The 19919-nt window shown below is 41.7% G+C and overlaps 1 protein-coding gene across 1 annotated transcript in view; it reads right to left on the bottom strand.

Annotated features, from left to right (window-relative positions):
• Positions 1-861: 861 nt before the first annotated feature.
• Positions 862-19919, bottom strand: part of LOC140465827 (beta-1,4 N-acetylgalactosaminyltransferase 2-like) — a 55658-nt gene continuing 36600 nt past the window's right edge. The window contains exons 9-11 of the mRNA XM_072561657.1: positions 13185-13325; positions 10426-10651; positions 862-4439 (exon numbers count right to left, since the gene is read on the bottom strand). Coding sequence (XP_072417758.1) covers positions 4228-4439; positions 10426-10651; positions 13185-13325 — 579 coding nt within the window. The 3' untranslated portion in view covers positions 862-4227. The remainder of the gene's footprint in view (positions 4440-10425; positions 10652-13184; positions 13326-19919) is intronic.

Genomic DNA, 19919 nt, shown 5'->3' with positions numbered 1-19919 from the left:
GGACTGTACATTTTGGAGAAAAGAAGGCAGAGAGGAAATTGACAAGAGATTTTCACACCATGAGCAGCTGGGTAGATTAGATAAGGAGAAGGGATTCCCACTTGAAAAAGACTGAGAGGGCATAGATATAAAGTGATGCCCAAAAGAGGTAAGGGTGATATAAAGAAAGGCTCTTCATGTAGCAAATAGTCAGGGTTTGGAAATGTGGTGGAAGCAGGTTCAACTGGGGCATTCAAGAAGGCACTGGAAGATTTTCTTGGATAGATTTTATGTGCAAGGGTATGTGAACAAAGCAGGAGTTTGGCAGTAGATAAATTATGCCTGTTTGAAGAGTTGGTGTTGGCACAATGGATCAAACGGTCACCCTTTGAACCGTAACAGTTCTGTGTTTCCTTTATTCTGCAATGTAAGAAGAGTATGGTCAAGTCTTAAAACAAACAGGACGGTGAGTCAGCCCAGCAAATCAGACATTTTTGCTTCCTTCATATTTGCTTTGATTTAATTTGATTCAAGTGACAGAAACAATATTAGAACCATGCTCACAAAAACGGTATTCAAGAAAATTATGGGTTTATGCGCCTCTAATAATAGGTTCAAAATATTACGTGATGCTCATTAAACCTCAAAAATTGACACTTAATTTCTTTTTAGAATGAACTCCGTTAATTGAGAGTGATATTTTCGGTCAGTTGATGAAAACTTGTTTCTGTTGTGTCTTCTGATGGAGAAAGCTACTCAAGAAACAATATCAATCTTCTCATATCAACAACTATAATTTCATAAATTACATCATGTCTTCATGTTGATCAAGAAAACACTTTATTTGAAAGAACATGTTTTCAACATTTTAATATTGTGCAAATATAAGTTTCATGTAAACCAGATCATTCTAAACATCATAGTAAATCAGGACATTAAAATTTAATAAATGTTATAATTGATACCCCAGTATTTATATTACTAGAAATAGAGCATGATAAATTATTGTTTGATCTATGTGCAGTAATTGGTTAATGTTTACTGAGAATGATTTCCAGACAGACTAAAGAAAGAAATTTTGGTTGACAATAGCTTCCTGGTCACCACTACTGAGACAAGATTTTAAACCCAGTTATTAATGGTGTGTAAATGTCATCATTCCCAAAGATGGAGGAACCTAGCACATCAGCGCAAAAAACAAAGCTAAAGCATGTGCCTCCATCTTCAGCCAGAAGTGCTGAATGGATGATCTCATTTGGCTTCCTCCTGAGCTCTCCAGCAACAAAGATACTAGTCTTCAACCAATTTGATTCACTCCACATGATATCAAAGAACAGCTGGAGGTACTGGCTACTGCAAATACCTTTCAACAGGCCCAAAACTGCACTGAAGACTTGGCTTCAAGTACTGAATGCATCCCAAACCATGCTGTTTTAGTACAGTTAAAACACTGGCTTAAAAATGTTGAAAATTGCCCACATCTGTGTCGTCGACAAAAGCAGTACAAATCAAGTATTGCATGGTCATTCTACTTTTGATCATCATTGAAGTGGTGGAAGGTATTGTTGACAGTGGTGTCATGTGCGTCTTGGAACAGAATGATCTTATCATTGAAGCTCAGTTTCAGTTTTGTCATGACCACTCAACTTCTAAACTCCACAAGCTTTTTTTATATATTAGAATTATTAATCCATAACCATATCATTTCATCTGCTGAGTTGGAGTCTTCATCTTCAAACCAGAAACTAAGAATGTTCCTGGTTCTCTCTCAACAATCTCACTAGAAGTAACAAATAGAGGAAATCTTCACAATTGTCATTATGCTCTAGCTACACATGAAGTGACCAGCCAAATTCTTAATGTATTATTTTCTCCTTCCCAATCAATGATTCAGTGTTCTAAATGTCTTACATTATGCCTCAGTGTTCTTAGAAGTCTGTTTTGATAAACCTGAGGTGAAAAGCTTCAACAACTTGTCTTATTTTCATCAGTACTGATGTTCTATACTACCAAGCACAACTTCTAACAAGGGAATTCACAATGTCTTTAGTAAAAACCAACATTGAGAGGTATACAATCCAGTAGATTTGAAGTTCTCAATATCTCAATCTTCTTTTCATCTATCTGCACCATCCCGTGCTATTTTCAGGTGTTAACATTGAGAGATATTCCTTTGTAGCAAAGAAAATATCAATAAGAACTCCTATTGGTCCATTGCATTGATTCTGATGGAAAATTCTTCTATGTGAACATGAGATGTAAACATTACTCAACTTGGCTGAACTTGTCTCCATGGAAAATGACATGTTTACATTTGCAATTTGTGTTCATCCAAGAGTAATTGCCAGTTGAGTTGTGTACATGGTGAGCCTTTGATGCCATGGAATTATGGAGTGATTTGCCTGGGTCTTGACCTATGCAGTGGATTCTGAGGGCACAGGGAATTTTGGAAAAAATGCAAGAGTTCCTTCTTAACTGCAGTATTCACTGTGCACATCAAAACAAAGTATATTTGTGTCATGAATTGCAAAGACAATTAATTATAAAAAAAAGTAACATACACCTTTAGGATAGTGAGATGGCCCAAAGTGCTTCAAAGAATTACAATCAGATAGCATCAACAATCTTCATTTATGTAGCTCCCGACATAATGAAATGTTCCAGGGCACCTCATCAGAACATCAACAAACAAAATATCACTTTGTGTAAATAATGGAAGGTAACTTCTCAGATTTCAAGGGGCGATTTAAAGAGACATTTGAGTTTATTGTGAAAGAAAGTTGAAGGATATTTGCCAGCACAAAATAAAGAAACTGGGAATGCATAAGAGGACAGACTTGGAGGAAATCAGAATACTTAGCGGGATTTCAAGCCTGAGGAGGTCACAGAGATAGTAATGAGTGAGAATATGAAGTGATTTTGAAACAGGGTTGAGAATTTTAAAATGAAGGAATTGATGAATCAGCTGCCATTGAGGGTGTGTGGACATGGGATTCTGAATAAACAGGACATGAGCCTGTCACAATAAGGCCGAAAGAATTCTGAATAAATTCACATTTATGGAAGGTGGAAGCTGGGAAAGCAGTCTGGAGAGTACTTGAACAATCAAAGCCGGAGTTAGCAAAAGTATCCAGCAGAACTAGGTCATTATGGTCATTGATAGGATATAGAACATGCAGCATAGAACATTACAGCACAGTACAGGCCCTTCGGCAATGCCCCAGCCTGTGAAATTAATCTGATGCCCATCTAACCTACACTGTTCCATTATTATCCATATGTATGTCCAATGCCCATTTAAATGCCCTTAATATCAGCGGGTCCACTACTGTTGCAGGAACTGGATATGTTCCTGGAAGCTCAGCTGTTGGTCAAATAGGACACAAAGGTTCTGAACAGTTTGGATGACATGGTGATGGAGGAATTTACAGTTGAGAGATGATGTTTGCCATAGAGACATAGAGATGCACTGCACAGAAACACACCCTTCAGTCCAACTCGTCCAAGCTGACCCGATGCCCTAAACTAATCTGGTCCCATTTGTTGACACTTGGCCCATATCTCTCTAAACCCTTCCTGTTCATGTATTCATCCAGATGCCATTTAAAAGCTGTAATTGTATCAAACTCCACCACTTCTCTGGCAGCTCATTCCATACACGCACGATATGTGAAGAAATTGCCCCTTAAGTCCCTTGTAAATCTTCCCCACTCACCTAAACCTATGTCCTCTAGTTCTGGACTCCCCCATCCCAGGGAAAATACCTTGTCTATTTACTCTATCCATGCCCCTCATAGTTTTATAAACCTCTATAAGGTCACCCCTCAGCCTCCAGGGAAATCAGCCCCAACCTATTCAGCCTTTCCCTATAGCTCAAATCGTCCAACCCTGGCAACACCCTGATAGATCTTTTCTGAACTCTTTCAAGTTTGCAACATCCTTCCAGTAGGAGGGAGACCCAGAATTGTACACAATGTTCCAAAAATAGTCTAACCAATGTTCTGTACAGGAAGGTGCCTCGCCACTACCTTCTTAAGAACAATTAGTGATGGTCAAAAACTAGCGGCCTTTCTATTCGTGCCCACATTCCAGGAACAAGTAAGAAGAAATGTTGAATTGCAGGAAAATTCACTGCATCCAGAAGCAGTGTCACAGAAACAGCCTGACAACACCGAGGGAGTGGAGAGGCCGAAAGAGAAAGCAATGGGATAGAACTTGATGTTGTCAGTGTTGATTAGAAACCTGAGGTTAAATCTTGGTGTAACATTTTAAGTGGTTTTTGAAATAATGCAGTGCAAGTTTATAATTTGTTTCATGCGCAGAAGGCCGTCGAAACCTTGCATATTTTTCTTCAACTGCTTTCTGTGTGTCATTTTTTGAACGCTGGTGCGTCTGATGGCCAACGATGACATCATTACACGATCCCACGAGCAGTCTGCCGAGTCCGTCAATGAAAAACTCTAGGAAAGATTTTAGTTGTGAAAACATTGGTGTGGAAAAATCAAACATAATGATAGAATAGCACAGAATGATAAATGCTATTTAATGTATCAAACACAAAACACAACACAGAAATATTTACACCATGACAAGATCTTCACCATCCATTAAATGTTCCCTGGGAAAGTTGTGTTTAATAAACTCCAATCCTCAAAAAAAATGTCAAACCAACTTCGTTGACTTTGGCTGTGATCCACAAGACCTTCTGTATTCTGAGATTTTGTTCCCAATTTTAAAATGTGATGCTGGAGGTGGGGGACTGAGAATGTACCAGTGGTGCATGTGAGCCTCAAGAGGCAGAATTGTGGAGACCAGACGTATCTGTACGGCAGGCACTCATTTACAGAAAAGTTTGCAAAATCTTCTTTAACACTGGATGGGATCCACCAACTCTCCTTTATTGGAAGTGGGAAATTCCTGGTAGGGTCAGCGAGAACACTCTGAGCACTCACTGAGAAGAGGTAACTGGAGGAGTTCAGGGCAGGGGTTTGACTGTGATCATGGATGAGTCCAGGTGGAAATGAAGTGACCTCCTGCTCTTCAGTAAGCTCTGTATACTCGTAACCCAACCCGTGCACTGTACGGTGCTGACTTCCATTTACTAACCCATACTTTTCCAAATGTAAATAGTCTTGCACTAGATTATTGTCTTTAAACATGTTCCAACCAGGATCATGAGGGTGAAGGTTGACATTCCTTCCCCTTTTTCAAATAGGGCTGTGATATCTGCACTCAGCAAGACCTCTGGAATCACCCATATCTTGAAGGAGGATTGGAAGATTTTGCCCAAGTCATTAGAATTTCTACCCTTACTTTGCACAATAAGCCAAGATATATCCCATCCAGACTGCCTGACATGTTGCTTTGCAAATTCCCAATCTTTTCCAAATACAGCAGACCACCACCTTCTCAAGAGCAACAAGGGACAGCCAATAAATGCTGGTCTTGCTATCCCACAAGGGAATAAAGAAAACTTCTTTATTTTTATTCTCTCCAATAAGTTCAAATCTTTTCAAATCCCTGGTACCAAGCTGGGGTGGGCTGAACTAATGCTTTTTACAGGTTTAGCATCAATTTCCAGCTTTATAAAATATTGCATGGATTGACTGCCTGCAGGGACTGCCTGGAGATTGTGTAATTTTTGTGCAAAATAGAGTTATCTGCAAATATAATTCAGCAAATGCATTCTCCATGGATTGATAATGAACTGACGGGCAGCAGGAGACAGAGAGTAGTGGTAGAAGGCAGTTTCTCAAAATGGACAACGGTAGCAGTGGTGTTCCACAAGGTTCCATGCTGGGACCACTGCTGTTTGTGATACACATAAATGATCTGGAGGAAGGTATAGGTGGTCTGATTAGCATGTTTGCAGGTAACACTAAGATTGGTGGAGTAGCAGATCGTGAACGGGACTGTCAGATAGTATACCAGAATATAGATAGATTGGAGAGTTGGACGTAGGAATGGCAGATGGAGTTAAATCCGGGCAAATGCAAGGTGATCTAATTCAAGAGTGAACTATACAGTAAATGAAAATGTCATGGGGAAAATTGATGTAGAGAGAGATCCGGGTGTTCATGTCCATTGTTCACTGACAGTGGCAACGCAGGTTAATAGAGTGGTTAAAAAGGCATACGACATGCTTTCCTTCATCGGACAGTGTATTGATACAAGAGTTGGCATGTCACATTACAGTTGCATAACAGTTTCGTTCAGCCATATTTGGAATACCGCATACAGTTCTGTTCACCACATTTCCAAAAGGATGTGGATGCTCTGGAGAGGGCGCAGTGGAGGTTCACCAGGATGTTGCCTGGGATGGAGAGCTCTAACTATGAAGAGAGGTTGGGTAGACTAGGATTATTTTCAGTAGAAAGATGAATGTTGAGGTCTACAAAGTCATGAGAGGTAAAGGCAGGGCAAATAGCAAGAAGCTTCTTCCCAGAATGGGGTGTAAATTACTAGGGGTCACGAGTTGAAAGTGAGAGGGGAAAAGTTTAAGGAAGATATGTCTTTATGCAGAGAGTGATGGGTGCCTGGAACACTTTGCAAGAGGAGGTGGTAGAGACGGGGACGAAAGCGTCATTTAAGATGTATCTAGACAGGTACATGAATGGGCAGGGAGCAGATCCTTGGAAAATAGGTGACAGGTTTAGGTAGAGGATCTGGACTGGCACAGGCTGGGAGGGCTGAAGGGCCTGTTCTTGTGCTGTAATTGATTGATGAGGGAAGGGCTGTAGATATCATATACGTGGACCTCAGTAAGGCATTTGATGAAGTTTCCCATGGGAGGCTGATGGAGAAAGTGAAGTCGCATGGGGACCAGTAGATGGACTAGCTGGATGGGTAAAGAATTGGCTGGGCAACAGGAGACAGAGAGTAGTGGGGGAAGGGAGTTTCTCAAATTGGAAAACTGTGACAATGGTGTTCCACAGGGATCCGTGTTGGGGCCACTGCTGTTTGTGATATAAATAACTGATCTGGAGGAAGGTATAGGTGGTCTGATTAGCATTTTTGCAGATAACACTAATGTTGGTGGAGTAGCAGATCGTGAATGGGACTGTCAGCAAATACAACAGACTAGAGATAGATTGGTGAGTAGGGCAGAGAAATAGCAGATGGAGTTCAATCTGGGCAAATGCAAGGTGATGCATTTTTGAAGAACCAATTCAAGGGTGAACCACACAGTAAATGGAAAGGTCATGGGGAAAATTGATGTAGAGAGAGAGAGAGAGCTGGGTGTGCAGGACCATTGTTCCCTGAAAGTTACAACGCAGGTCGATAGAGTGGCCAAGAAGGCATACAACATGCTTTCCTTCATTAGACGGGGTATTAGGTACAAGAGTTGGCAGGTCATGCTACTGTTGTATAAGACTTTGGTTCGGCCACATTTAGAATACTGCATACAGTTCTGGTCTCCACATTACCAAAAGGATGTGGATGCTCTGTAGAGGATGCAGAGGAGGTTCATTAGGATGTTGCCTGGTATGGAGGGTGCTAGCTATGATGAGAGGATGAGTAGATGAGGATTGTTTTCATTAGAAAGATGAAGGTTGAGGGGGCACCTGATTGAGGTCTACAAAGTCATGAGAGGTATAGACAGGGTGGATAGCAAGAAGCTTTTTCCCAGAGTCGGGTCTCAATTACTCGGGGTCACGAGTTCAAAGTGAAAAGGGAAAAGATACATGAATGGGCAAGGAGCAGAGGGATACAGATCCTTGGAAAATAGGTGACAGGTTTAGATATTGGATCTGGATTGACGCAGGCTTGGAGGCCAAAGGGCCCGTTCTTGTGCTGTAATTTCCGTTGTTCTTTGTTCAGGGTGAAATCTCTGTCATAATAAGGACAGTTGGTATTACTGAAGGGCCAATATGTGGGAGTTGTGCAGTGAAAGAATACTGTTGTAAACTGTAAGGAAGTAAAAACATCCACAGCTGATGAATCACTTTCTGTATCATAATTTCAACCAAACTCATCTCCAAACTCCAAAACCTCAGACTCTGCTCCCCCCTCTCCAACTGGATCCTTGACTTCCCGACCCACAGACAGCAATCAATGAGGATAGGTGATAAGACCTCCTCCACGATAACCCTCAACATTGGTGCAAAGTTGCACACTCAGTCCTGTATTATACTCATTATACACTCATGACTGTTCGGTCAAATTCAGCTTTTCAAGTTTGCTGATTACAGCAACAAGGTAGAGTACATGAAAAAAGATAGCTTCGTGACATGGTGTAAAGACTACAATCACTCTCTCAATGTCAGCAAAATGAAGGAGATGGCCATCGACTTCAGCAAACAGTGTGGAGGACAGTCCCCTATCTGTACCCATGGTGCTGAGGTGGAGGTGGTTGACAGCTTCAAGTTCCTGGGAGTAAATATCACCAGCAATCAGTCCTGGCCCATCCAGATCAATGCTACAGTAACGACAGCACACCAACACCCTACTTCCTCAGAAGGCTAAGGAAATTCAGCATGTCCACAATAACCCCTTACCAGTTTGCAGAGGGTGTACCATTGAAATAATCCCATCTGGATACATCATAGCTTAGTATGGCACTGCTTTGCCCAAGATGACAAGAAATTACAGAAATTAGTGAATGCAGCCCAAACCATCATGCAGACCTACTTTCCCTCCATTTACTCTGTCTACACTTCCCACTGTTTCAGGAAAGCCACCAACACAATCAAAGACTCTTCCCCCTCTGGTTATACTCTCTCCCACCCTCTTCCAAAGGTAGAAGAGAAAAAATTTGAAAACAGTACCAACAGATCCGTGAGCAGCTTCTTTCCGGCAATTATCAGACTTACAAACTGACATCTCATATGGTCAGGTTAACCATTCTCTGTACTTTCTCTGCAGCTGTAACAAACTATGATCTGCATTCTGTGCGATTGCCCTGATATACTTATGTAAGCTATGATTTGTCTGGATATTATGCACGACAATACTTTTCACTGTATCTCAATATGTGGCAATAATAAATCAAATCAAATCAACTGCTTTTTGTCATTGATATAAATGATTTGGATGTGAATACAGGAAGTACTGTTGAAAAGTTTGCAGATGACACCAAAATTTGTAGTGTAGTGGACAGTGAAGAGGATTACCTCAGAGTATATCAGGACCTTGTTTAGATGGGATGATGGGTCAAGGAGTGGCAGGTGGAGGTTAATTTAGGTAAATGTGAGGTGCTGCATTTTGATAGGGCAAACTAATGCAGAACTTATATACTTAATGTTAAGGTCCTGGGAGTGTTGCCAACAAAAGACCTTTAAGTGCAGGTTCATAGTTCCTTGAAACTGGAGTCACAGCTGGACAGAGTATTGAAGAGAATGTTTGGTGTTCTTGCATACATTGCTCAATGCATTGAGTATAGGGGTTGGGAGGTCATGTTGCAGCTGTATAGGACATTGGATTGGCCACTTTTGAAGTACTGCATTTAATTTTAGTCTCTCTGCTACAGGAAAGATATTGGGAAACTTGAAAAGGTTAAGAAAAGACTTATGAGGCTGTTTCCAGGGTTGGAAGGTTTCAACAATAGTGAGAGGCTGAATAGTTTGGGGCTATTTTCCTTGGAGTGTAGGGGGCTGAGGGGTAACTTCATAGAGGTTTAGAAAATCACGAAGGGGCATGTATAGAGTGCAAAGCTATGGTCATTTTCCCAGGTGAGGGGAATCTAAAACCAGAGGGCACAGGTTTATGGTGAGAGGGCTAAGATTCCAAAGGGACCAGAGGGGCAACTTCTTCATGCAGAGGGTGGTGCATACATGGAATAAGCTGCCAGAGGAGGGAGGGGAGGCATCTGGGTGGGTATATGAATAGGAAGGGTTTAGAGGGATATGGGCCAAATGCTGGCAAATGGGATGAGATTAATTTCCAAATCTAGTCCACTTGGTCAGGTTGGATTAAAGGGTCTGTTTTCGTGCTATACATCTCTATGACTCGAAGTCACATCTTTGCCAAGGAGAAACCTTTTGAGGGTGGAATGCAGCTGTAACTCTGGTCATTCTTCATCATTGGTAGTGATGGTTTGTGAAGGAGGCTTGGGATTAAAGCGATCTGGAAGGTTAGACTTTGGCCTGTCACTATCTGGATGCTCCCTTTCTCTGGCCGTGTTTTGGCCACTGTCGGGTCAATGTGCTGACTGGAAATTTCCAGTCAGTTCAGGAGAGGAGCTTTAATTGATCACTTCCATTCTAGACACAGCCTGGCACAGTGCTGAGAATGGACAGGGCAGCTGGTGGAAGGATGCTTTGTGCCCACAGTCCTTGGATCCCACCCCACTTTGTCACAAACGCCTGACCCATGTTCATGGTACTTTTTGGCTCCTTAAGGGAGTTACTGAAACATGAAAACAAACAAATCAGAATAAAAGTTGATTATCACCAACTCTAATGAGCATAGCGATGGAAGAGCAGCACAACTTAATGGCTCACTTACCTGAATGAGCTACCCTGGCTAATCGAGGATCAAATCCAACACTCAATATCTTGGATGTCCTGGCCAGAAAGAAATTGACCACTCCACTGGTTATCACACAGTTTGGAAACCCATCCAAGGGATGAAAGCCCCCACCCTTTGAGAACAAGCATTCTCCGTCATCAGGATTTCCATATTCATACCACAGCCTAAAGTGGAAACGATTACCGTTTACTGAGCCACCAACCTGTAAAGATTATATTACATCCAATTAGAGAAATGGAATATAGTTTCTTTTCTCAATGATTTTTCATTCTATTACCACAAGATCTCCTTGTCAGTGCTTCCTCAGTGTTTCCTGTTGTAAGCCCACTTCAAGGCTATATAATTGTTGTGAGTCTTCGAGCAATCCTCTTGCTGAGAACTGGAGAACCATGGAAGAGGGAGACAATCCATTACTTCATGAGGGTCCAGGACACCAAATGTTCAGCTCATGACCCCACTTGGTTCCTGATACTCACTTTCGGAAGCTGGGGTTGATATTTCCATCACGTGATCACAGTCAAAGAACCAAATATGTGTGAAATATCCTTCCTTCCTCCCTTACGAGAGTTGTAGAATACCTACAGTGTGGAAGTAGGCTATTCGACCCATTGAGTCCACACTAACCCACTTAAGAGTATCCCAACCAGAATCACCCCCTACCCTGAATTTCCCATGGCTCATCCACCTTAACATCCCTGGATACTATGTGCAATATAGCATGGCCAATCCATTCAACCTGCACATCCAAACTCTGCAGGAGGAAACTGGATCACCCTGAGCAGACCCATGCAGATATATGGAGAACGTGCACGCTCCACATAGACAATCGCCTGAGACTGGAATTGAACCCAGGTCCCTGGTGCTGTGAGGCAGCAGTGCTAACCAGTGGGCCACCATGCCTCCCTTCCTTGCTGACTTGGCCCCTTCCTTCTTTTCCTTATTTCCTCCCTTCCTTCCTTCCTTCCTTCCTTCCCATATCCCTGCCTTCTCTCCCTTCTTTTCTAAGATGTTTACACCAGAAGACATAGGAGCAGAATGGACCATTCAGCCCATCAGGTCTGCCTTATCATTTGATGAGATCGTGGTTGATCTGATAATCCTCAATGCCATTTTCCTGCCTTATCGCCATAACACTTGATTCCTTTTCTGATTAAAATTTAGTACATCGGTTTTGAATATAATTTATGGTCCAGCCTTGACAGCCCTCTGAGGCAAAGAATTTAATAGATTCACTGCGTTTTGAAAAAAATCCTTTTTATCATTGGACTTAATGGATGACACTTTAGTCTGAGATTACACCTTCTGGTCCCAGACTCTCCCACAAGAGGAAGAAATGTCTTTCCATTTACCCTGTTACACCCCCTAAGAATACTATGTTTTAATAAGATTATCTCTCCTAAACTCTGATGTGTGCCAGCACCATCTACTTAACCTTGCTCCATAAGACCTTCCCTCCATGCCTGTAATCAACCGAGTGAACTTTCTCTGGATTGCCTCCAATGACACTTCATCTTTCCTTCTATAAAGGAACCAAATCCATTCACGGTATTCCAGTTGTGGTCTGGCTGGTGTCTTGTATATTTTTATCAAGACCTCCCTATTTTTCTAATCCCTTCCTTTTGAATTAAAAAGGCAACATTCCATTTGCCCTCTCGATTACTTATTGAATTTTATTGTCAGCTATTTGTGACGCATGCATGAAGATTCCCAAATCCTTCTGTGGTGCAGCTTTCTGCAGTCTTTTCCTAATTAAATACTACTCAACTCTTGTAATTTTCCTTCCAAAGTGCATTAGCTCACATTTCCCTCAAAATATTCCATCTGGCAAGTTTCCCCATCCACTCCATCTATCTGTAATCACTATAAACTTCTTGTGTTATGCTCTCTACTTATCTTCATATCTATTTTATATAATTTGCAAATTTGGTAACAGTACATCTATTTCCATTATCCTAGTTATTAATATATATTCTTAAAATATATTCTAAATTATTGTGGCCCTAGTACTGATTCCTGTAGCACTCCACCAGTTATAGGTAACCATCCTGAAAGTGCCCCCTTTATCCCAACTCTGTCTTCTATATACCAGCAAAGCCTTTATCCATGTTAATACACAACTCCCAACACCAGGGGCACTTATCTAATGATGTAGTCTGCGTGTTACCTTCCCAGACGCCATTTGGAAATCTCAATAAATTACATTTACTGGTTCCCCATTATCAATGCTGCTTGTTACTTTCTCAAAGAATTAAAATGAATTTGTCGGGGATGATTTCCCTTCCATGAAGTCATGCTGATCCTGTTTGGTTATATTATGTATTTGTAAATGCTCTGCTGTTATACACTTTGCAATACACTCTAACACTTTCTGAATGGCAGATATTTCTTTGTTCCTTTCACCCTCCTTTTCTTATTTCCAATATCTCTGCACCTCTCCCTCACTTTCTTCCTTCCTTTCTCCTTCCCTCTGTTAACCTTTATGAGTTAAGAGCTTGGAAAGATGGGTTTCTTAAATGTCCTCCAATTCTCTAACTGCAAGATGGGAGTTATTTTTCTCGTTGAATGACAGGCTACTTGCTGTCAAACTTACTTGTGTGTATAGATATGAACAAAACATCAATCACAATATTTTATATGCAAATTAAAATTCATTTCTTGAAACATAAAAATGAAATGTCATCAGGTTGAAGTATTTGTGAAACATTGTTCCACTTTCTATCCAGTTCCATTCTTACCATGTCCAAGTTTGTGTTTTCTAATACTTCCACCAACTTTTCCACTTTTGTCTGTTTTGTGAATAAAAAATCTTCATCCACCCAAAGAAAGTATTTAGTTGTGACCTGAGAAGCTGCCAAGTTTCTTCCAGCAAACCATCCCTGTGCAGAATAAAATGGCAAGAGTTTCAGGTTCAATAAATGAGGAGAAATTGTTTCTTTGAAATTGGGTTAGCCGCAATTATGTTACAAGAAGTATCTAGCTTAAAGTGGTCTGAACAATAGACATGGAGTTCATCTATTTTCCAACATTTACTTCCACCCTCATTCTCTCCTACTTTTCTAATTCAGTTAAATGACTTGTAAATTGTCCAATGTTGGAAGGATCCTGTCCAAAATTTGAATGCATACCAGTGGACAGTGACCGAGAGTTTGTCTTTTGGAGAATTGTTGAGTTTTACAATGAGGGAACTATCTCAGAGAAATATCAGAGTAAAGACACAATTTGCCAGTACCTGCAGAACTGGCCTAAAAATTGGCTTAGGTGCTGGGTTACAACTGGACACATAGTCGCACTGGTTTCATTATAGATGGACACCCAATTACGATGTAGTGTAGGACTCAATATCTGCCGTGTGATTGGCTGCCTCTGCAATAAGCAAGGGCTGGGGGATATTGAGTTAACATTACGTGTTACCGTCAGTCACGTGTTATTAAAGATTGTTTGACCCTTTTAAGGGGAAATGGCACTAAACAACAATGCTATGATTTAAAACATGGAAAAATGAAGAAAAATGCAGAAGGAACATCTGGTGCTTGAGGTATTGATTGTATCTGTGGTCAGCAGGAGGCATGCCATTGTGTCCTGGGTAAAGGATGTCCTCAAAGACCACCCTCAGAAAGGGCAGGACATTGGCAGATGTCGGTTGTTGCCATTTAATCTTGAGGACCAAGGAGCAGTGTCACAAGAACCTTAATGAACTCATGTGGGTGCTCAATGTCAGTGAATGTATCTTTTTGGACCATTTCTTTCCCACTACATCACTGACAAAGCACCAATCAAATCATCAAGTCCCTAATACTTACACAGCAGAATTCCCCATTAGTCAGAACTCATGTTGAAAATACAGGTACTCCAACGCACATTCCTCCTGATGTTCCCACTGTGCACCCACCAATGATTGCCTCCAGCTATATAACAATGGCAGGCTAACCTCACAAACACAGTGGTGCACAACATCTGACATTTTGCCTTTCTTATGGCAGGATGTTGCAGCAGACCAGAGAATGGTGGAGAGCTGAAATGGCTTGAAGTAAGTACACCTGCATTTCCTGACAGATATTGTGGCTCTTACCATTGTGACAAGCTATCACAGAACCTGTGTCACTTGGTTTTGCTGAGAACATTAAGGATGCTTTATACAGCTCTCAGCATCGGGTTCATCTTGGTGCTGAGATCTGATGTGACAAGTTAATTGCTGATGGTGCGTCGTTGGACATCATATGTTGTGCCCCATTTTGTCTAAATCAATCCTCCCCTTCTAATTATGCATTTTTCAAACATCCAGGAACTGAGTGCCCAGCCACCAGAGTCCCAGGATTAATGGTAAGAGGAACAGCGTGATTTTGAACACCTAATCTCACCACTTCATCAGACACAAACAATTACTCCGTTTGTGAGACTGCATGTAATTCAGAGGATTTTATAGAATTCCATTCAGTGGGGGTGATGTGAGGTGGGGGCTGTGGGGGGAGGAAGTGAGCAGGCTGCTGGGTGAGGGGAAAAAGATCATTCATGTGGCAGCTCGCCACAGGGTGAGGTCATTGTCAGGTTCTACTGCATACGTGGCAGATGAAGTCCTGAATGGGACCGCAGAGCAAAGTATTCTGATGGACATGTGCACCTCGTTGCTGACCTGCCTGCTACCTCCTGTCCCCATTAAGGACCCTGGAGGAATCGGGTTGCCATGTGATAAATACCATCAGGCAGAGCTTGCAGAGTTCACTGCTACACTTCATCTCCCTGTCATGTGTCCAGTGGTACTATGGAAATCAATAAACTGCCCATTTAATTTGATCACATGTAGTCTTAAATTGAATTAATTTCATTATTTGTGGCAAACCCCTCACAATATTTTTTGAAATAAGAATTAAATGTCAGATGACTTCATTCAATTATGAAGACAAAACAGAAGAAGATGGTGGTGACTGTGACTTCATCAGCAAGCATGACAAGGAAAGCAATGTCCAGTGGCTGCCACACAGCCTCCAGAAGGAGATGGAGCAGGTGAAGATCCACCAAGGAGGTAAAGGAGAAAGATGACATCATGGATCGACAGGCCTTGCTGTCATTTTCTTCAATTCCCTGAAAGATGTCCCTCGCCAAGAACACTAAACTGTGACATCTGCTGGAGCAGGACATGCACTCAGAAGGACTGAGTGGCAATTCCATTCCAGCTCTAGTCTGGTAAGTATTATTTACACTCTGTACCTAACAATAATAAGGTTAGGACCAAGAGCATGGGGGACATGTCACAGAATCAAATTAAAGACAACCAGTTTTGGATTCCAGGGAGGAAGAGAGACTAGAGATGCAACTGGTATTGTACGACTATTGAGGGAATGTAGTTTAAGGGTTAGACAGGAATTATATATTTGTCTCGTAGATTTTAAAAAGTGTTTGATTGGGTTAATTGGATTAAGCACTTGATAGTGCTGAAAGATAACAGAGTACACCAGAGCAATAGGGAACTCAGAAGAAAACTGTACAGGAATAAACAGCAACAAAGTGAGAGTATCCACAACCATGTAACTTTAGAACACAGTCTGACAAAGGATTTGCTTTGCTACTGAGCACATATCGATATGAATCCACATTTGCTGTTCGAATCCTCAATTCGAGATTGATTTGCACTGAAAGCAGCTCACGTTGAGAGAATCAGACCTTGAGGCTCCATGTGATATAAGATGAAGTTTTTTTCACATTTACTTACCTGAGCACCTCAAGAAAATCAGGACTCTGATGTGAATCACACCCCACTTCCTGTTCCCTTGGCATCACCTCTTGGCTGACTCAGTTGGTGAACTGACCAAGTGCTCATCTCTCCAGATCAGGTGAGCTGGAAAAGGCATTGACTTGAGATTTGCAGCTTATTGGATTCATTGTATTAAGCCTGGGACCAAAGATGGCTCAGGATCATACTGCTCTTAGTGGACAAATGGAAAATCTGGCTTGACTGAGGTTTATGAGATTGGTGTCAGAGATAAGCAACTGCAGTTATTGAGCAGAGATTAGAGACATTAGGATTGTTTTCCTTGAAGAGGAGAAGGCTAAAAGGAGATCTGAGGGAAGGTTTAAGGTGACAGTGGTAGAGGAGGTAGGGAGAAATTGTTCCTGCTCATAAAGGGATCGAGAACCAGAGGACATAATTTCAAGTGTTTTGTGAGAGAAGAATACAAAAAAATTGTAACAGGAGTGGACCATCCAGTCCATCAAACCAGTTCTGCCATTCATTGAGATCATAGTTAATCTGTGGCATAACTCTGCAGACCTAATTTTGGCCCATATCCCTTAATACGTTTGTTTAACAAAAATTTATCTGTCTCAGATTTAAAATTAATGATGGATTCAGCATCCACTACTGTTTGTGTAAAAGAGTTCCAAACATCTTCCACCTTTTGTGTGTGGAAGTGCTTCTTAATATCTCTCCTGAATGGTCTGGCCCTAATTCTCAGATTATAGAATATAGAACATAAAACATCCTTCAGCCCATGATGTTGTGCCGAGGATTAAGCCTAATCTAAAATAAAATAACATACACAACCCTCAATTCACTGCTGTCAATGTGCATGTCCAGTAGTCGCTTAAATGTCCCTAATGACTCTGCTTCCAAGACTACCACTGGCAATGCATTCCACGTGCTCACAACTCTCTGCGTAAAAAACCTATCTCTGAAATCTCCTCTATATCTTCCTCCGAACACTCAAAACTATGACCCATAGTGGCAGTCAATCCTGCCCTGGGGAAAAGTCTCTGGCTATCGACTCTTATCCATGCCTCTCATTACCTTGTACACCTTGAGCAGGTCACCTCTCTTCCTCCTTCTCTCCAGCGAGGAAAGTAGGCACTCAGTCAACCTCACCAGGGTTTTGTAGAGCTGTGGCTTTTAAACTCGACCCCCCTGTTAATGAAAGCCAAACCACCATATCTTTTCTTAGCAACCTTATTCACTTTGGTGGCAAATTTGAAGGATCTATGCACTTGAACACCAAGATCCTGCTGTTCCTCCACACTGCCAAGAATCCTGTCTTTAATCCTATATTCAGCATTCAAGTTTGATCTTCCAAAATGCATCACTTCACATTTATCCAGCTTGAACTCCATCTGTCATTTCTCAGCCCAGCTCTGCATACTGTCAATGTTGCGCTGCAGCCTGCAATAGCCCTTTATACTATCAACAGCATCTCCAGCCTTTGTGTCATCAACAAACTTACTAACCCACACCTCAACCTCCTCATCCAACTCATTTAAAAAACAACAAAGAACAGAGGCCCAAGAACAGAGCCCTGTGGGACACCACTCACCACTGACCTCAAGGCAGAATAATTGCCATCTCCAACCATTCTCTGCCTTCTATCAGCCAACCAACTCTGAATGCAGACAGCCAAATCTCCCAGTATCCCATACCTCCTGACTTTAGGAATGAGCCTAACGTGGGGAAACTTATCAAATGCCTTGCTAAAGTCCATATACACCACATCCACTGCTTGACCTTCATCAACCTGTCTCATCACCTCCTCAAAGAACTCATGAAGATTTGTAAGGCATGACCTGCCCCTCACAAAACCATGCTGACTGCCTTTAATCACACAATGCTTTTCCAAATAGTCATAAATCCTATCCCTCAGAATTCTTTCCAAAATCTTGCTGACCACAGACGTAAAACTGTAATTGCCAGGGATTTCCCTATTCCCCTTCTTGAAAAGAGGAACAACATTCGCCTCCCTCCAATCCTCTGGTACAACTCCCATGGAAAGAGATGAAGCAAAAAACTTAACCAGCAGCATAGCAACCTCCTTTCTCGCTTCACAGAGCAACCGAGAATAAATCTGGTCTGGCCTTGGGGACTTATCAATTTTAATGATTGCCAAAATTTCCAACACATCAATTCCTCAATCTCGATCTGTTCAAGCCTGTTTCTCTGCTCCTCAAAGTCTCATTGTACTCCCTAATTCTAGAGCTCCCAACCAGTGCAAATACTTGAGAAAATTATGAGATGAGAAGGAGCTTTTAACCCAGTGATTAGTTAGAATCTATTGTGCATTGGCTGGAAGTTTGGTGTCAACTGAGGTAACAGTTGAAGGACCGGAATTTAAGGGAATTTATATTTGCCAGGAATTGGTGTTGGAGAGACTGGTAGGTCTGAAGGTTGATAAGTCCCCAGGGCCTGATGGTCTACATCCCAGGGTACCGAAGGAGGTGGTTCGAGAAATCGTGGATGCGTTCATGATTATTTTCCAGAATTCGATAGATTCGGGATCAGTTCCAGCGGATTGAAGGATGGCTAGTGTTGTACCACTTTTTAAGAAAGGTGGGAGAGAGAAAGCAGGAAATTATAGACCAGTTAGTCTGACCTCAGTGGTGGGAAACATGCTGGAGTCTATTATAAAGGATGAAATTATGACACATCTGGATAGTAGTAACAGGATAGGTCAGAGTTAGTATGGATTTATAAAAGGGGAAATCATGCTTGTCTAATCTTCTGGAATTTTTTGAGGATGTAACTCTGAAGATGGACGAGGGAGATCCAGTAGATGTAGTTGTACCTGGACTTTCAGAAAGCTTTTGATAAAGTCCCACACAGGAGGTTAGTGAGCAAAATTAGGGTGCATGGTATTGGGGGCAAAGTACTAACTTGGATTGAAAGTTGGTTGGCTGACAGGAAACAAAGAGTAGTGATAAACAGCTCCATTTCAGAATGGCAGGCAGTGACCAGTGGGGTACCACAGGGATCAGTGCTGGGACCGCAGCTTTTCACAATATATATTAATGATATAGAAGATGGTATTAGTAATAACATTAGCAAATTTGCTGATGATACTAAGCTGGGTGGCAGGGTGAAATGTGAGGAGGATGTTAGGAGATTACAGGGTGACCTGGACAGGTTAGGTGAGTGATCAGATGCATGGCAGATGCAGTTTAATGTGGATAAATGTATGGTTATCTGATTTGGTGGCATAAACAGAAAGGCAGATTACTACATAAATAGAATCAATTTAGGTAAAGGGGCAGTACAAAGAGATCTGGGTGTTCTTGTACACCAGTCAATGAAGGTAAGCATGCAGGTACAGCAGGTAGTGAAGAAGGCTAATAGCATGCTGGCCTTCATAATAAGAGAGATTGAGTATAGAAGCAAAGAGGTTCTTCTGCAGTTGTACAGGGCCCTGGTGAGACCACACCTGGGGTATTGTGTGCACTTCTGGTCTCCAAATTTGAGGAAAGACATTCTGGCTGTTGAGGGAGTGCAGCGTTGGTTCACGAGGTCAATTCCTGGAATGGCGGGACTACCTTACACTGAAAGACTGGAGCGACAGGGCTTGTATACCCTTGAGTTTAGAAGCCTGAGAGGGGATCTGATTGAGACATATAAGATTATTAAAGGATTGGACACTCTGGAGGCAGGAAACATGTTTCTGCTGATGGGTGAGTGCCGAACCAGAGGACACAGCTTAAAGATATGGGGTAGACCATTTAGG

The sequence above is a fragment of the Chiloscyllium punctatum genome, chromosome 42, assembly GCF_047496795.1.
Source record: "Chiloscyllium punctatum isolate Juve2018m chromosome 42, sChiPun1.3, whole genome shotgun sequence".
NCBI lineage: Eukaryota > Metazoa > Chordata > Chondrichthyes > Orectolobiformes > Hemiscylliidae > Chiloscyllium > Chiloscyllium punctatum.
This window is presented reverse-complemented; position numbering and strand designations above follow the sequence as displayed.